We start from the raw sequence: 18323 nt of genomic DNA on the forward strand, positions 1-18323 counted from the left end.
TTCCTCTAAGTATCTGATAGTTTGTGGTCTAACATCCAAGTCCTTGATCCACTTGGAATTTACTTTTGTATTTGGTGAAATACAGTGGTTCAGTTTCATTCTTCTGCATGTTTCAACCCATTGTTTCCAACAACATTTGTTGAAGAGACTCTGCTTTCCCCATGTAATAGTCTGGGCCCCTTTGTCAAAGATTAGATGTCCATAGGTGTGGGGCCTAATTTCTGGGCTCTCAATTCTATTCCACTGGTCAGTGTGTCTATTCATGTTCCAGTACCAAGCAATTTTGATGACAACTGCCCTATAATACAGTTTGAGATCTGGGAGTGTGATGCCTCTGGTTCTGTTCTTTTTTCTCAAGATTGTTTTGGCAATTCTAGGTCTTTTCTGGTTTCAGATAAACATTTGTAGCATTTGTTCTATTCTCCTAAAAAATGTGCTTGGGATCTTGATGGGAATAGCATAAAATTTGTAGATGGCTCTGGGTAATATATTCATTTTGATGATGTTAATTCTTCCAACCCATGAAGATGGAATATCTTTCCACTTCTTGTGTCTTTTTCAATTTCTTTGAGTAGTGACTCATAATTTTCAGTATACAGGTCTTTCACTTCTTTGGTTAGGTTTACTCCTAGATATTTTATTGTTTTTGTTGCTATAGAAAAAGGAACTGATTTCTGGATTTCAATTTCTTCTAACTTAGTGTTTGCATAGAGGAATGCCACTGACTTTTGAATGTTAATTTTATAGCCTGACACCTTACTGTATTGCCTGATGGTTTCCAGAAGCTTCTTGCTGGAGTCCTTAGGTTTTTCCATGTATACTATCATGTCATCTGCAAATAAGGAGAGTTTGACTTCTTCTCTTCCAATCTGTATGCCTTTAATTCCTTGCTCCTGCCTGATTGTTATGGCAAGAACTTCCAACACTATGTTGAATAGTAATGGTGATAGTGGGCAGCCCTGTCTAGTACCTGATCTGAGGGGAAATGCTTCCAGTTTTTCACCATTGAGTATGATGTTGGCTGTAGGTTTGCTATATATAGACTCCACTATCTTCAGGAATTTTCCATCTATTCCCATTTTTTGTAGTGTTTTGATCATAAAGGGATGTTGTATTTTGTCAAAGGCTTTCTCTGCATCTACTGATATGACCATGTGGTTTTTGGTCTTGCTTTTGTTGATGTGGTGGATCACATTGATTGATTTACGTATATTAAACCAACCTTGCATGCCTGGGATAAACCCCACTTGGTCATGATGAACAATCTTTTTGATATACTGCTGTATCCGGTTGGCTAGAATTTTGTTCAGTATTTTTGCATCTATGTTCATCAGAGATATTGGTCTGTAGTTTTCTTTTTTGGTTGTGTCCCTGTCTGCTTTTGGTATCAGGGTGATGTTGGCTTCATAGAAGCTGGCAGGGAGTATTCCAGTGTCTTCAATCTTCTGGAAGACTTTTAAAAGTAGAGGTATTAGTTCTTCTTTGAAGGTTTTGTAGAATTCATTTGTAAAACCATCAGGTTCAGGACTTTTATTTTTGGGAAGATTTTTGATAACTGTTTCAATTTCATTTGCTGTGATGGGCCTGTTCATGTTATCCACTTCCTCTTGACTTAGTTTTGGAAGTTGGTAGGTATCTAGGAAATCATTCATTTCTTCCAGGTTCTCTAACTTGGTGGCATATAGTTGTTCATAGAAGCCTCGCATGATATGTTGAATTTCTGCAGTGTCTGTTGTGATTTCTCCTCTTTCATTTACTATCCGATTTATTTGGGTCTTCTCCCTTTTTTGTTTTGTGAGTCTGGCTAAAGGTTTGTCGATTTTGTTTACTCTTTCGAAGAACCAACATTTACTTTCATTGATCTTTTGTATGGTTTTCCTATTCTCAATGTTATTTATTTCTGCCCTAACTTTAGTCATTTCTGTCCTTCTGGTTGCTTTAGGATTCCTTTGTTGTTCTTCTTCTAGGTCTTTAAGATGTGCAATCAGGCTGTTTGTTTGTGCCTTTTCTTGTTTCCTAATGTGTGCTTGTATAGCTATGAACTTCCCTCTTAGGACTGCTTTAGCTGTGTCCCAAATATTTTGATAGCTTGTGTCTTCATTTTCATTGAACTCTCGAAACATTTTGATTTCTTCCTTGATTTCCTCTTTGACCCAAAAGTTGTTGAGAAGTGTACTGTTGAGCTTCCACATTTTGGGACTGTTACTAATCTTTTGTTGATTGTTAAGTGTTAGTTTAATTCCACTGTGGTCTGAGAAGATGCTTGGGATGATTTCAGTGCTCTTGAATTGGCTGATGCTGTCTTTGTGGCCTAACATATGGTCTATCCTTGAGAATGATCCATGTGGATTTGAGTAAAATGTGTATTCCAGTTTCTTGGGATGAATGACTCTGAAAATGTCCAATAGTTCTAGTTTATCTATCTCTTCATTTAGCTCCCTTATGTCTTTACTGATTTTGTTCCTGGATGATCTGTCAAGTTGAGATAGTGGGGTGTTGAAGTCCCCTACTATGATCGTGTTACTGTTAATATATTGCTGTAGCTCTTTCAGTAGAAGTTTGATGTATTTAGATGGCTTCTCATTGGGTGCATAGATATTAATAATTGTTAAGTCCTCTTGATTGACTGATCCTCTGAGCATTAAGTAGTGTCCATTCCTATCTTTTTTAATCTTATCTATTTTAAAGTCTATCATGTCAGATATGAGAATAGCTGTTCCTGCCCTTTTGTGTGGGCCATTGGCTTGTATGACAGTTTTCCATCCTTTCACTTTAAGTCTGTGTTTGTCTTGTTGAGTTAGGTGAGTTTCCTGTAGACAACATATTGTTGGGTTGTGTTTTCTGATCTATCTTCCTACTCTGTGTCTTTTAATAGGTGAATTCAGGCCATTGACATTTATTGATATCAAAGATTGAAGATATTTTAACGCCATTCTTGTAGAGTTTTAGAGTGTTTTGATATATGTCCTATTTCTGGTGGTCTGGTTGTTTATAGGAGACCTTTCAGAACTTCTTTCAGGGCAGGCTTGGTGATGGTTGCTTCCTTCAACTGTTGCTTGTCTGAGAAGGTTTTGATGCTTCCATCTAGTCTGAATGACAGTCTAGCAGGATATAGTATTCTTGGCTGAAAGCCTTTCTCATTGAGCACTCAATAGATATCTTGCCATTCTCTTCTGGCCTGTAGTGTTTGTATGGAGAAGTCTGCTGCTAATCTTATGGGTTTTCCTTTGTAGGTGACTCTTTGTTTTTCTCTTGCAGCCTTGAGGATCCTTTCTTTATCCTTATTCCTTTCCATTCTAAGTATGACATGTCTTGGTGTCTTTAGGTCTGGGTTAATTCTGTTTGGGACCCTCTGGGCTTCTTGAATCTTTATGTCTTTGGTGTTGTCTAGACTAGAGAAATTTTCAGCTATTATGGCCTGGAGAACGCTTTCTTCCTCCCCTTCTCTTTCTTCCTCTGGTAAGCCAATAATGTGTATATTGTTTCTTTTGAAATCATCCCATAGGACTCTGTTGTTGTTTTCAGCATCTCTTAATCTCTTTTTGAGATCTCTTACTTCTTTTTTAGTTGTCTCTAATTCATCCTCAATCTTGCTAATTCTGTCTTCAGCCTCATTGATTCGATTCTCTCTGCCCTTTACTGCTTTCTGGAGTTCATCTATTTTGTTGCCCTGCTCTGATACTGTTTTAGCTTGTTCAGCTAGTTGCCTTCTTAGCTCAGCGATTTCAGCTTTCAGCTCTCTAATAACCATGAGATAATTAGAATTTTCTTCCATATTCTCATTTGTTGTTCCTGCATTTCTGATTACAATTTTTTCAAATTCTTTACTCACTCCTGTTATTATTTCCTTAGCTAATGTTTGGATGTTGAACTCGTTGTTTTGTGCTTCACCCTCTGGAGGACTTTTAGCTGGACTCTTGTCCTGGTTCGATTCTCCAATATTTTTTCTTGTTGTTTTAACCATTTTATATAAGTTAACAGTTTTTTCAATCCATGAGTTGGAGTTCAGTGGTGTAAAAGCCTTTTTTTTTTCCCCTGTAGGCTATGGGAGCCTGAGGGCTTTTAAACTATCAATAGGCTTCTTAGCTTAATCACTGACTCCTGACCAAGAGATAAAGCAGGGTGTGGCAGAGATAATCCAGTGGTTATGCAAAGAGACTTTCACAGCCCCTCAGCTATGCCACTGAGGTATAGGTCTTCTGAGTTTCCCGGTTAGATCTCTGTCCCCTGGTGTCCCTCCCTGTTGCTGCTCCAGATTCTGAGGGTAGTAGCAATGGAGACTCAGAGTTGCACTTGGTGAGTCTCTGGGGAGTCCTTTCCTCCCTTCAGCTGTCCCCTTGTTGGTGGAGCAGACTGGAGGTGGTGTCTCCACTGACAAACTGTTGAACTGTTAGCAGTCACTTAGTCTCTCCTTAGGCCCCTCTCTCTTCTCTGTCACCAGCCACGCGTGTTTGTACTCACGGGTCATTTACTGGGTTTCTGTGGTCATTCTAGTCCTGTCTTGTTTCGGTCCGGGTGGTCTCCTTTGGTATTCCTAGTTGATCCGGGAGAGGAGAGGAGAGAAAGGGATCTGCTGCTCGTAGCTCCGCCTCCGGAAGTCGAATATGGGTGCATAGATGTTAATAATTGTCAAGTCCTCCTGATTGACTGATCCTCTGAGCATTAAGTAGTGTCCATTCCTATCTTTTTTAATCTTATCTATTTTAAAGTCTATCATGTCAGATATGAGAATAGCTGTTCCTGCCCTTTTTTGTGGGCCATTGGCTTGTATGATAGTTTTCCATCTTTTCACTTTAAGTCTGTGTTTGTCTTGTTGAGTTAGGTGGGTTTCCTGTAGACAGCATATTGTTGGGTTGTGTTTTCTGATCCATCTTCCTACTCTGTGTCTTTTAATAGGTGAATTCAGGCCATTGACACTTATTGATATCAAAGATTGAAGATATTTTAACGCCATTCTTGTAGAGTTTTAGAGTGTTTTGATATATGTCCTATTTCTGGTGGTCTGGTTGTTTATAGGAGACCTTTCAGAACTTCTTTCAGGGCAGGCTTGGTGATGGTTGCTTCCTTCAACTGTTGCTTGTCTGAGAAGGTTTTGATGCCTCCCTCTAGTCTGAATGACAGTCTAGCAGGATATAGTATTCTTGGCTGAAAGCCTTTCTCATTGAGCACTCAATAGATATCTTGCCATTCTCTTCTGGCCTGTAGTGTTTGTATGGAGAAGTCTGCTGCTAATCTTATGGGTTTTCCTTTGTAGGTGACTCTTTGTTTTTCTCTTGCAGCCTTGAGGATCTTTTCTTTATCCTTATTCCTTTCCAATCTAAGTATGACATGTCTTGGTGTCTTTAGGTCTGGGTTAATTCTGTTTGGGACCCTCTGGGCTTCTTGAATCTTTATGTCTTTGATGTTGTCTAGACTAGAGAAATTTTCAGCTATTATGGCCTGGAAAATGCTTTCTTCCTCTCCTTCTCTTTCTTCCTCTGGTATGCCAATAATGCGTATATTGTTTCTTTTGAAGTCATCCCATAGGACTCTGTTGTTGTTTTCAGCATCTCTTAATCTCTTTTTGAGATCTCTTACTTCTTTTTTAGTTGTCTCTAGTTCATCCTCAATCTTGCTAATTCTGTTTTCAGCCTCATAGATTCTATTCTCTCTGCCCTCTACTGTTTTCTGGAGTTCATCTATTTTATTGCCCTGCTCTGATACTGTTTTAGCTTGTTCAGCTAGTTGCCTTCTTAGCTCAGCGATTTCAGCTTTCAGCTCTCTAATAACCATGAGATAATTAGAATTTTCTTCCATATTCTCATTTGTTGTTCCTGCATTTCTGATTACAATTTTTTCAAATTCTTTACTCACTCCTGTTATTATTTCCTTAGCTAATGTTTGGATGTTGAACTCGTTGTTTTGTGCTTCACCCTCTGGAGGACTTTTAGCTGGACTCTTGTCCTGGTTCGATTCTCCAATATTTTTTCTTGTTGTTTTAACCATTTTATATATTATGTTATGAGTTCCCTTTATCAGTACTTTTCAAATTATTGATCACTATTGCCTGGATTGACTTGTTCTAACTAAGTTAATTAAAGGGTTCACAGTGGTGGAAGTTAACAGTTGTTTCAATCCATGAGTTGGAGCTCAGTGGTGTAAAAGCCTCTTTTTTTTTCTTCCCTGTAGGCTATGGGAGCCTTAGGGCTTTTAAACTATCAATAGACTTCTTAGCTTAATCACTGACTCCTGACCAAGAGATAAAGCAGGGTGTGGCAGAGATAATCCAGTGGTTATGCAAAGAGACTTTCACAGCCCCTCAGCTATGCCACCGAGGTATAGGTCTTCTCCTGAGTTTCCCAGTTAGATCTCTGTCCCCTGGTGTCCCTCCCTGTTGCTGCTCCAGATTCTGAGGGTAGTAGCAATGGAGACTCAGAGTTGCACTTAGTGAGTCTCTGGGGAGTCCTCTCCTCCCTTCAGCTGTCCCCTTGTTGGTGGAGCAGATTGGAGGTGGTGTCTCCACTGATAAACTGCTGAACTGTTAGCAGTCACTTAATCTCTCCTTAAGCTCCTCTCTCCTCTCTGTCACCAGCCACATGTGTTTGTACTCACCGGTGATTTACTGGGTTCCTGTGGTCATTCTAGTCCTGTCTTGTTTCGGTCCCGGGTGATCTCCTTTGGTATTCCTAGTTGATCCGGGAGGGGAGAGGGGAGGGGAGGGGAGAAAGCGATCTGCTGCTCGTAGCTCTGCCTCCGAAGTTGAATCTCAAAAGGAATTTTTTTAAAGACATTAGTTAATTTATTCATTAGTCTCACAGGGAGGGAGTGTGGGCCACTGCATGGCTCTGGCATGACCTGGGGTCTCAACCTCTAAGTCCAGTCTGGCCATCACTGCCTCTCCTCCCAGGCTGAGATCCTGAGTTCTTTTTTTTTTTTTTAATCTCTATTTATTTCCTTTTGTTGCCCTTGTTATTTTATTGTTATAACTGATGTCGTCGTTGTTGGATAGGACAGAGAAATGGAGGAGGGGAAGACAGAGATGGAGGAGAGAAAGATAGACACCTGCAGACCTGCTTCACCACCTGTGAAGCGACTTCCCTGCAGGTGGGGAGCCAGGGGCTCGAACCAGGGTCCTCTCGCCGGTCCTGGCACTTTGAGCCACCTGCGCTTAACCCACTGCGCTACTGCTTGACTCCCTGAGATCCTGAGTTCTACCCCTGGCATCTACCCCTAGGATTCTCTCCCTCTTTCATATTAATAAACATTTTTTTTTTCCTCCAGGGCTATTGCTGGGGCTCAGTGCCTGCACCACGAATCCACTGCTCCTGGAGGCCACTTTTTCCCCTTTTGTTGCCCTTGTTGTTGTAGTTATTATTACTGTTGTTGTTGATGTCGTTCGTTGTTGGATAGGACAGAGAGAAATGGAGAGAGGAGGGGAAGACAGAGAGGGGGAGAGAAAGACAGACACCTGCAGACCTGCTTCACCACCTGTGAAGCGACTCCCCTGCAGGTGGGGAGCCAGAGGCTCGAACCAGGATCCTTACTAGGTCCTTTGTGCTTTGCGTCATGTGGCTTAACCTGCTGCGCTACCGCCCATCCCCCTCCTCCTACCTTCCGAACAAATTAAAAAATCTTTCTCTCAGGAGTTAGGTGGTAGCACAGTGAGTTAAGTGCATGCGGAGCAAAGCACAAGGACCAGCATAAAGATCCTGGTTTGATTCCCCAGCTCCCCACCTGCAGGGAAGTCGCTTCACAGGCGATGAAGCAGGTCTGTAGGTGACTGTCTTTCTCTCCCCCTCTGTCTTCCCCTCCTCTCTCCATTTCTCTTTGTCCTATCCAACAATGAACGACATCAACAACAATAACAACAACAATAAAACAAGGGCAACAAAAAAGAAAATAAATAAATATTTTTCGAAAATCTTTCTTGGGGGCCAGATGGTGACGCACCTGGTTGAGCGCACATTACAGTGCACAAGAACTTGGGTTTGAGCCCCCGGTCCCCAACTGCAGGGGGGAAGCTTCACGAGTGGTAAAGCAGGGCTGCAGGTGTCTGTCTCTATCACCCCCCTCTCTCAACTTCTGGCTTTCTCTGTCCAATAAAATAAAGGTAACAAAAAAAAATACTTTCTCTCTTTGGCCTCAGACTGCAACCATGTAAATCTCTTGCCTTGCTCTCTAGCTCATTTTTTGGGATTATGTGAGCCGCAATGTGTAAATCAGCTCTCAGTCTTCTCTTTTGCTCTACCTCTCTCTCTTTCCCTAACATGTTTTGTTTTCAATAAAACTTTAATTTACCTAAAAAAAAAAACTCTAAAAAAAAAGGGGGGGAGGGTAGTGGTCTAGGAGGTGGTGCAGTGGATAAAGCATTGGATTCTCAACCATAAGGTCCAAGTTCAACTCCCAGCAGCACATGTACCAGAGTGATGTCTGGTCCTTTATCTTTTTTTCATGAACAAATAAATTATTTTTTAAAAGGGGGGACAAGGGTAGTCTTGCCCAAAGTCCCAGGTTCAATCCCCTCACCACCATAAGCCAGAGCTGAGCAGTACTCTGGTTAAAAGAGAGATAAGGGAGTTGGGCGGTAGCATAGCAGATTAAGTGCATGTAGCGCGAAGCACAAGGACCGGCACAAGAATCCTGCTTAGAGCCCCTGGCTCCCCACTTGCAGGGAAGTTGCTTCACAAGCAGTGAAGCAGGTCTACAGGTGTCTGTCTCTCCTCCTCTGTCTTCCTCTCTCTCCATTTCTTTCTGTCCTATTCAACAACAATGACATCAATAGCAACAATAATAACTACAACAATAAAACAACAAGGGCAACAAAACAGAGTATTTTTTTAAAAAAAAGAATACTTGGCAGTGCCATCTGGTTCATAATTTCCACCACTCCCCTTCTTTTTTTTTTTTTTTTTTTTTTTTTTTTTTTTTTCTGCCAGCTTTCAAGCTGTGCCTAGTTGAGCCCAGGGAAAGCCCCAGTGTCAAATATGTGTTAGTATTTTCTTTTTTTTTTTTTCTTTTTTATTTAAGAAAGGATTAATTAACAAAACCATAGGGTAGGAGGGGTACAACCCCACACAATTCCCACCGCCCAATTTCCATATCCCACCCCCTCCCCCGATAGCTTTCCCATTCTCTATCCCTCTGGGAGCATGGACCCAGGGTCATTGTGGGTTGCAGAAGGTAGAAGGTCTGGCTTCTGTAATTGCTTCCCCGCTGAACATGGGCGTTGACTGGTCGGTCCATACTCCCAGTCTGCCTCTCTCTTTCCCTAGTAGGGTGGGTCTCTGGGGAAGCTGAGCTCCAGGACACATTGGACCACTCCCCTTCTTAAATGTTTTCTTTTTTTTTCTTAAATGTTTTCTATCTCTATTTATTTATTTGATAGAGACGGCCAGAAATCAAGAGGGAAGAGGGTGATAGGGAGAGAGAGAGATACCTGCAGCCCCATTTCACCACTCAAAAAGCGTTCCCTCTGCAGGAGGGGAACAGGGAGCACAGGGACCCCATTACAGGAGCCCCCACAGCGGGGAGCACAGGGACCCCATCACGGGAGCCCCCACAGTGGGGAGCACAGGGACCCCATCACAGGAGCCCCCACAGCAGGGAACACAGAGACCCCATCACAGGAGCCCCCACATTGGGGAGCAGAGGGATCCCATCACAGGAGCCCCCAGAACGGGGAGCACAGGGAACCCATCACAGGAGCCCCCACAGCAGGGAGCACAGGGACCCCATCACAGGAGCCCCCACAGCAGGGAGCACAGGGACCCCATCACAGGAGCCCCCACAGCAGGGAGCACAGGGACCCCATCACAGGAGCCCCCACAGCAGGGAGCACAGGGACCCCATCACAGGAGCCCCCACAGCGGGGAGCACAGGGACCCCATCACAGGAGCCCCCACAGCGGGGAGCACAGGGACCCCATCACAGGAGCCCCCACAGCGGGGAGCACAGGGACCCCATCACAGGAGCCCCCACAGCAGGGAGCACAGGGACCCCATCACAGGAGCCCCCACAGCGGGGAGCACAGGGACCCCATCACAGGAGCCCCCACAGCGGGGAGCACAGGGACCACATCACAGGAGCCCCCACAGCAGGGAGCACAGGGACGCCATCACAGGAGCCCCCACAGTGGGGAACACAGGGACCCCCATGATGGATGTCAGAACAGGAGTTTGCAAACAGGCCGCCCGTGTGGTCACTCATCAGCTCCTTTATTCAGTGAGAGCAGAGCACCAGCCTTGGTGTCGGTGCTGGGAGCCTGCAAGTCTGGGGCTCTGCATGCACTCCTCCCGGCAGCCATCTGATCCTTTCCTCGGTGTCGGCTGCCCTCAGCGCCTGTGGAGAAGCTCGGAGACTGGCCCTCGGGAAAGCCCTGAGGTGAGCTGCAGACGGTGGTTCAGGGTCCAGCCCCGGGCCCACACCCACTACTCGCACAGAGAGCAGCCAGGGAGGGGTGTCTCCTGGCAGTAGGGTCCTGGGCCTAGAGACACCACACACGGGATGGGCTCAGCTCTTCGGGCAGCCGCGGTGCTGTGACATGACTTCTCTGACTCTGTCCACAATGGTGTCCACCTCGGCCATGGCCCCCATGCCTGGGGAGCAGAGCGGGGTCAGTCAGCTGCATGGGACTGGGGACCTCTGCGTCCCAGCTTGGGGTCCCCATCCCGGCCCACCTTGGTCCCCGCACACCAGCGTCTTGGCCACGCACGGGATCTCTGTGTAGCCGAAGACCCGGAGCTGGTCCCGCTGCTGGGCGGTCAGCGGGTGCTCCCACATGGCTGTGTTCATGGCCAGGCAGAAGAGCAGGGGTTTGCTGCGGTCCCAGGCCCGGAGCACACAGGTCTGTGAGGGGAGCAGGCGCCATCACCGGGCAGGGCCCCAGGCAGGTAGAGGGAGGCCACCCAGATCCCCCACCCTTGCTCAAGGGGGGTGGTCATGTCCCTGCTGCCCACTGAGCTGGTGAGACAGACTCCCCAGGACACTCAAGGGCTCCTGAGGATAAGGTTCCCGTCCCCAGGTCTGTCCTCCAGCTGCCTCCCCCCCGGCATGCAGGAAGCAGGTCTCGGCAGAGTGGTCACGTGAGATGCACAGGGACAGGGACATTGTGATGTGACTGCCTGTGGGGACATGCAGGGGGGGAGGCCAAGTACAGACTGCGGGGCCAGGAGGCAATAGGGGAACAGCTAGGGATCAGGAGGTGACAGGGGACAGCCAGGGGCGGTCAGAGGCCAGAAGGTGATGGGACACCAAGGGGTGAAGAGGTGACAGAGGACAGCAATGAAAAAAGAGGTGATGGGGACAGCAAGGGGCCAGGAGGTGACAAGGAATAGCAAGGGGCCAGGAGGTGATGGAGACAGTGAGGGGCCAGGAGGTGATGGAGACAGCAAGGGCCAGGAAGTGATGGAGACAGCGAGGGCCAGGAGGTGGTGGAGACAGTGAGGGCCCAGGAGGTGATGGAGACAGTGAGGGCCCAGGAGGTGATGGAGACAGTGAGGGACCAGGAGGTGATGGAGACAGCAAGGGCCAGGAGGTGATGGAGACAGCGAGGGCCGGGAGGTGATGGGACAGCAAGGGCCGGGAGGTGATGGAGACAGTGAGGGGCCAGGAGGTGATGGAGACAGTGAGGGGCCAGGAGGTGATGGAGACAGCAAGGGCCAGGAGGTGATGGGACAGTGAGGGGCCAGGAGGTGATGGAGACAGCAAGGGCCAGGAAGTGATGGAGACAGTGAGGGGCCAGGAGGTGATGGAGACAGTGAGGGGCCAGGAGGTGATGGAGACAGTGAGGGGCCAGGAGGTGATGGAGACAGTGAGGGGCCAGGAGGTGATGGAGACAGTGAGGGGCCAGGAGGTGATGGAGACAGTGAGGGGCCAGGAGGTGATGGAGACAGTGAGGGGCCAGGAGGTGATGGGACAGCGAGGGCCAGAGGCAGCAAGAGGCACAGTGAGGTGTGGCCCAGTGGCTAGCACCTGTAAGTCTGTCCCCAGCTCTCTTGGGGGGCAGGTGGGTCCACTCTGAGCTGGCCGCCTTGGTCCACCCCAGGTCTCACTCAGGCAGGACTGGCCTGAGTCCACCCCAGGCCCAGGGGGGGTCACTCACCAACAGGTTGTCACAGATGCCACTGGCCACCTTGCCCAGTGTGTTGGCATCCAGGGGGGCCACCAGCATGAGGTCCGCCCAGCGCCGCAGCTCGATGTGGAGAACGGGGTCTGAGCGCCGCTTCCACATCTGAGGGGCAGCACACGGCTCTGCTGCTGTCAGGGGCCCAGCACTGACCACCCCAGCCACCCATGCCGGTCAATGCAGTGAGGGGCAGAGCCCAAGCCAGAGTGGACATGGGCTGCAGAGCCTCCCGGTGGGGAACTGTGCTGGCAGCAGAGGCGGAGGACAGACTGGAATGCTCAGGGGTGCAGGGCTCACACTCTGGGGCTCTGGCCAGCACCCCAGGGAGGAGGCTCCTGCAGGCCCAAGGGTGTCCAGGACGGTGTGGGAGCAGGGCTCCTGTGGTTGGAGGAGCCCAGGGATGCGCTGGCCCTTCTGGGGAGGCTGCAAGGCAGGAGGCCACTGGCCACAGCACCCACTGACCTCCCACTCATCAGCATCACTGTACAGGGTGACAGGGATGTCCTGGGAGCTGTAGAAGTGTTTGGCCCTCTCAGTGCTGACCACGGCCACTTCCACCTGTCACCAAGAAATGGGGGGGGGCATCAGAACACAGCCTGCAGGACAAAGGGGGCAGCTTCTCACAGCCAGGTGGGAGGCTGAGGACCAGAGTGGGGAGTGGGGGTCCGGGGTGGGGGGCTGGGGGTCCGGGGTGGGGCTGGGGTCCAGGGTGGGGGCTGGGGTGCAGGTCTGATCAGTCCCAAGCAGCTTTCGCCCTCAAAGGCCTCTCCCTGTTGCCTTGGAAACCCCACCTGTCCACCTGCTTGCTTGGCCACAAAGCTCCTGGATCTGGCCCATCCTCCTGGCAGCGCCCAGCCAGCACAACCCAGGACGACCACCCAATTCCCAAACAAGACTTGGTCAAGTGGTCAAGAACGTGGCACAGTGGATAAAGCACTGGATTCTCAACCATGAGGTCCTGAGTTCGATCCCCGGCAGCACATGTACCAGAGTGATGTCTGTTTTTTCTCTCCTCCTATCTTTCTCATGAATAAATAAATAAATTCTTTAAAAAAAGAGAGACTTGGTCAAGGGACAGCCCTCCCACAAGTCCTCAGGCTCCACTCAGCACCAAGGGGAGCAGGTGGTGCAGCGGTCAGAGCTTTGGAGTTCAAAGCAAGAGGTCCCAAGTTCAATCCCCAACATCGCATATGTAACAGTGATGTTCTGCTTCCCTCTACTGCTAAGATATAAAAATTTTTGAAAGCGGGATTCGACTTCCGGAGGCGGAGCTACGAGCAGCAGATCGCTTTCTCTCCTCTCCTCTCCTCTCCTCTCCTCTCCTCTCCTCTCCTCTCCTCTCCCGGATCAACTAGGAATACCAAAGGAGACCACCCGGACCGAAACAAGACAGGACTAGAATGACCACAGAAACCCAGTAAATCACCCGTGAGTACAAACACGCGTGACTCAAGTTAAAAAACAGGGTGACTCAAGTTAAAAAGGGAAAGATCACAGGGCCCTGCCTGGATGCAAAGCAATCCTGTGGGTGCACACTGCCCCCTGCTGGACATTAAGGTGCTGTGGCAGAGCCAGCTGCCCCCCGGGGAACCCCAAAGCCATCCCAGCACAGGGTCCCTCTCCAGTAACCCCGGTGCCTCCTGGGCCTGAGTCTCTGGTCAAACCCTAGGCTGTCACGGAGGCCCTCCTCCAGCCCCAGGTGTCTGATCCACCCACCTTCCTGCAAGGACCCAGCTACTTCCTGTTGGGGGCACCCACCCCCAGCCCAGCCCTACCTGACTGCGGACTCCCCACCCCCTCAGGGTCCACACCCACAGCTACAGTACTTCTAAGAAAACCCAGTTCACCTCCTAGCCTCATGGCTCTGATCCTTTATGTGCCAGTTTACAAGAAAGCAAACACAACACTGGGGGCAGGGGACCAGGGGCTCTTCTCTGAGGGATCCAGGAAGGAGAGAGGGCATCCTGTCCAGGGCCCCCAAAGCACAGGCCACGGTGAGGAGCAGAAGACAGAAGGCGTGACGCAGTCGAGGATCATCACCCGTTGGCCCAGTACTGCCCACAGCCTGGTGTCGTCCCTGGAGAGAAGCTGCCCAGAGGGCCAGGGAGCAAGCACAGGGGCAGAAGACACAGGTTCAATGCCCCACACCACCACGGCCAGAGCTAGGGCTCAGGGCAGCAGAGCCTGGGGTTCAAATACAAATGAGGGCGGGGGGTTGGGCTGTAGTGCAGCGGCTTAAGCGCAGGTGGTGCGAAGCACAAGGACTAGCATAAGGATCCTAGTTCGAGGCTGTGAAGCAGGTCTGCAGGTGTCTGTCTTTCTCTCCCCTTCTCTGTCTTCCCCTCCTCTCTCCATTTCTCTCTGTCCTATCCAACAACATCATCAATAACAACAATAATAATAACCACAACAATGATAAAAACAAGGGCAACAAAAAAGGAAAATAAGTAAATAAAATATTCTTTAAAAATAGGGGAGATTAGGATTCAAGGCAGTGGGAGCCTGGAGGCAGGTCCCTTGGGAGCCCTGAGCTCCTTTCCTGGAGCTGCACTATGCAGAGAGAAGATCCCGGAAACACCCAAAGAGTGGCCAGGGCAGCATGCCAGAGGTCAGTGGCCATGGTACTCACGCCAGGAATGTCCAGAAGTTTAGACACCAGAAGAGGCAATTTCAGTGCAGCCACACTGCCGGTGACACCCACAAGGATGCGAAACTGTCTCTCCACAGGGGCAGCAGCCGGACATGAGGACCCAGGCTCCATAGGGGGGCCAGCCGGCCAAGGCTCCATGGTGCCCTCGGGACCTAAAGGCAGATGAGGGTCTTTTCCTTTGCTCTGTGCCAGGGTGCACAGTCACCAAGCCCTCTTCACTGGGACCCGCCTGACAGGCTCAGTGGCCAAGGACCCAAGCCTCCACCTTGTCTCAAAAGGTGGAAGGGGGCAGGAGCTGCATGTACCTGGGTTTAGAAACTGTACAGTCACCTAGTAGGGATTGTATTGTTATGTGGAAATGTTACACATGTACAAACCATTGTATTTTAAACCATTAATCTCCAATAAAGGAAAAAAAAAAAAGAAACTGGATAGTTGGATATTTTGTCTTCCCTGCTCTGGGCTAACACAGAGCCAGAGCCAGAGCCAGAGGAAAAGACACCACAGCACCAACACCTCCTGAAAGATGGGAACTGGCAAGGGCCTTGGTGACGCATCACAGCGCAGGCATGCTGTCCATGTGAAACCTGGCTAACTTAACTCATTTATTTCCTTTTTTTCTAATTATCCTTATTTATTGGATAGAGACAGCCAGAAATCAAGAGGGAAGGGGGTGACAGAGAGGGAGAGAGACAGAGAGACACCTGCAGTCCTGCTTCACCACCTGCAAAGCTTCCCCCCTGCAGGTGGGGACCGGGGACTCGAACCCAGGTCCTTGCACACTGTAATAGTGCATTCAACCAGGTGCACCACCCGGCCCCCTCACTTATTTACTTTTTTCCAGACCATCGCTGAGCTCTGGCTTATGATGGTGCTGAAGATTGAACCTGGGACCTCAGATGCCTCCAGCATGAAGTCTTGCAGAACCATTATGCTATCCTGCTCCCCCACTACCACCACCTGAAGGTAAAGTCAAACCAGCTCAGCTGGACAGCCCCAGGGATAGTGGCAGTTGGCAGCAGTTTTTTGTGTTGCTCTTAAAAACAAAATAAAATAAATTCAAGTCCTGGGGGCCAGGAGCAGGCTCACTTGATATGAACAGAATGTACATTTTATTATTTGTGAGCACCTGGGTTTGAGCCCTCAGCACAGCACTGGAGCAGCACACAGAGGAGCTGCTTCACAAGTACTGCAGCAGGCTGTATGGTGTGTGTGTGTGTGTGTGTGTGTGTGTGTGTGTGTGTGTGTGTGTGTGTGTGTGTCTAACACTCTAGATGTAAAGAAAAGATGTGCCAGGACCAGTAGAATTGTGCAGCACAAAGCCTCGACAAAGCCCTGGCATTTTAAAAAAAAGGGGGAATCAGGCGGTAACGCAGCAGGTTAAGCGCACATGGCGCAAAGCACAAGGACCAGCATAAGGATCCTGGATTGAGCCCCCAGCTCCCCACCTTCAGGGGAGTCGCTTCACAGGCAGTGAAGCAGGTCTGCAGGTGTCTGTCTTTCTCTCCCCCTCTCTGTCTTCCCCTCCTCTCTCCATTTCTCTCTGTCCTGTCCAACAACATCAATAACAACAATAATTACTACAATAAAACAAGGGCAACAAAAAGGGAATAAAAAAGAAGGGCCAGGTGTTGGCACACCTGGTTGAGTGCACATGTTATGGTGCACAAGGACCCAGGTTCAAGCCCCTGGTCCCCACCTGCAGGGGAAAAGCTTTGAGTGGTGAAGCAGGGCTGCAGGTGTCTCTCTGTCTTCCCCTTACTCTAAATTTCTGGCTGTCTCTATCCAATAAACAAAGATAATAAAATAAAAAATAAAAATGGCAGCAAAGCTGAACTAATGACTCTCCTTCTCTGAAGCCCCTGTGACAGGTGTGTCCTTGGGGCTGCAGCTAGTGCCTCTTGTCCCGGGTCCTGCCAGCCACAAACCTCCTGGGCAGCAGGAGCTGCTGGCAACTGGTAAAGGCTGGGCGCAGGCCTCCATCACACAAAGGGGCCACTAGGAAAACGGCCGCCTCTCTGCCTCCAGACAGAGCCCGCAACACGCCGGGCCCAGGCTCTAAGGAGCCTGACGCGGGTGGAGCTGGATGGAGGAAAGGCTTCCTGGTCCTCACAGAAAGGCACTGGGGCAGCAAGTGCAGACCGGGGGCAGACGAGGCCCCGAGGAGGGTCCGAACCTACAGCCTTGGCCCTGACCTCCAGGTCCCTCACGCTGGCCCAAGCAGGCTCACCCTCGTCGCCCGCCAGAGACCGCCCAGTGTGAGAGTCCTGTGGCGGGGCACTGTGGTCCAGGAAAGGAGGGCTCCTGGGGAGTGCTGGCCCTGGCTGGCTGGCCAGCCCACTCTTCTCACAAGCTCTGCAGGAGCAGGTCCCTCTTCAAGGCGCTGTCACTAAGTCCATGTGTCTTGTGCACCAATGGTAGGTCACACTTGGGCAGCCAGGGACGGCCACTGCCAGCTCCAGCACCGGACAGAAGGGAGCCTGCACCCCGCGCTCCAGAGGGCAGGGCCCCGCGCCCACCCCGCGCTCCAGAGGGCAGGGCCCCGCACCCACCCCGCGCTCCAGAGGGCAGGGCCCCGCGCTCCACCCCGCGCCCACCCCGCGCTCCAGAGGGCAGGGCCCCGCGCTCCACCCCGCGCCCACCCCGCGCTCCAGAGGGCAGGGCCCCGCGCCCACCCCGCGCTCCAGAGGGCAGGACCCCGCGCCCACCCCGCGCTCCAGAGGGCAGGGCCCCGCGCCCACCCCGCGCCCACCCCGCGCTCCAGAGCTCCCTCAGTTTCGCCCCTGCACACCTGGCGGGGCTTCCGCTCCTGCCCGTTGGGAAGCTCGTCGGGATTTGCTCCTGAAGCCAGCGCTAGGGTGGCGGGGTGGCCCACCAGCACCACCCAGGGAGGCACAGCGGGGCACCGCGCCGCCCCCGGCCCTGTGCACTCACAACGCCTCTGCCGCACCCACCCCACACACCCCGGGTGCTGGGGGCGCACTCACAGAAGGGAGGGGTGCGGAGCAGCCCCGCTCTCACATCTGGCTCTCTCTCACAGGGTGTCCCTCAGAGACTCTCTCAGACAAGGTGTCTTTCTCACAGCGACTCTTTCACACAGGGTGTCTTCCTCACAGACTCTCACACGGAGACTCTCTCACAGAGACTCTCACACAGGGTGTCTTCCTCACAGACTCTCACACGGAGACTCTCTCACAGAGACTTTTTCACACAGGGTGTCTTCCTCACAGACTCTCACACGGAGACTCTCTCACAGAGACTTTTTCACACAGGGTGTCTTTCTCCTCACAGACTCAGAGATTCTCACACAGAGACCATCTCTCGGGCCCACGTCTCTCACACGGAAACTGAGAACCCCTGAAACGCAGACCCCGCCCCCGCTGCTCACCCGTGCAGGTGCTTCTCCAGATCCAACTATCGCGGGAACTCAGTAGCCACCGACTGACGCAAGTAGCACGTAATCTCGCGACAGCAGCTGGCTGCTGGCGTGGTCGCGCAGCTCACTGGGAATTGTAGTTCGCCCTGTCTGCCTCCGGGTGGCCTGAGCAGGTCCTGCCCTGCACCCTGCCT

General features: G+C 50.3%; 2 protein-coding genes across 8 annotated transcripts in view; both read right to left on the minus strand.

Annotated features, from left to right (window-relative positions):
• The window catches only part of C16H15orf39 (chromosome 16 C15orf39 homolog), a 68654-nt gene that overhangs the window by 41241 nt on the left and 9090 nt on the right, over positions 1–18323 (minus strand). The gene's annotated exons all lie outside the window — the stretch shown is intronic.
• PPCDC (phosphopantothenoylcysteine decarboxylase) lies at positions 10173–18304 on the minus strand. Of its 7 annotated transcripts, none has more exons than XM_016194263.2 (7): positions 18142–18304; positions 14733–14905; positions 14144–14191; positions 12566–12661; positions 12080–12208; positions 10656–10824; positions 10173–10574 (listed from the first exon to the last, which is right to left on the minus strand). In XM_016194263.2, exons 2-7 carry the CDS (start codon positions 14889–14891, stop codon positions 10489–10491), a joined length of 687 nt encoding a protein of 228 aa, XP_016049749.1. In that variant the 5' UTR covers positions 14892–14905; positions 18142–18304; the 3' UTR covers positions 10173–10488. The 7 variants fall into 7 exon arrangements, with proteins under 7 accessions (XP_016049749.1, XP_060030195.1, XP_016049748.1 ...); XM_060174212.1 differs by lacking the exon at positions 18142–18304 and adding an exon at positions 17545–18019 and having other exon boundaries at positions 10691–10824; XM_016194262.2 differs by lacking the exon at positions 18142–18304 and adding an exon at positions 17545–18015.

The sequence above is a fragment of the Erinaceus europaeus genome, chromosome 16, assembly GCF_950295315.1.
Source record: "Erinaceus europaeus chromosome 16, mEriEur2.1, whole genome shotgun sequence".
In the NCBI taxonomy this organism is placed as follows: domain Eukaryota; kingdom Metazoa; phylum Chordata; class Mammalia; order Eulipotyphla; family Erinaceidae; genus Erinaceus; species Erinaceus europaeus.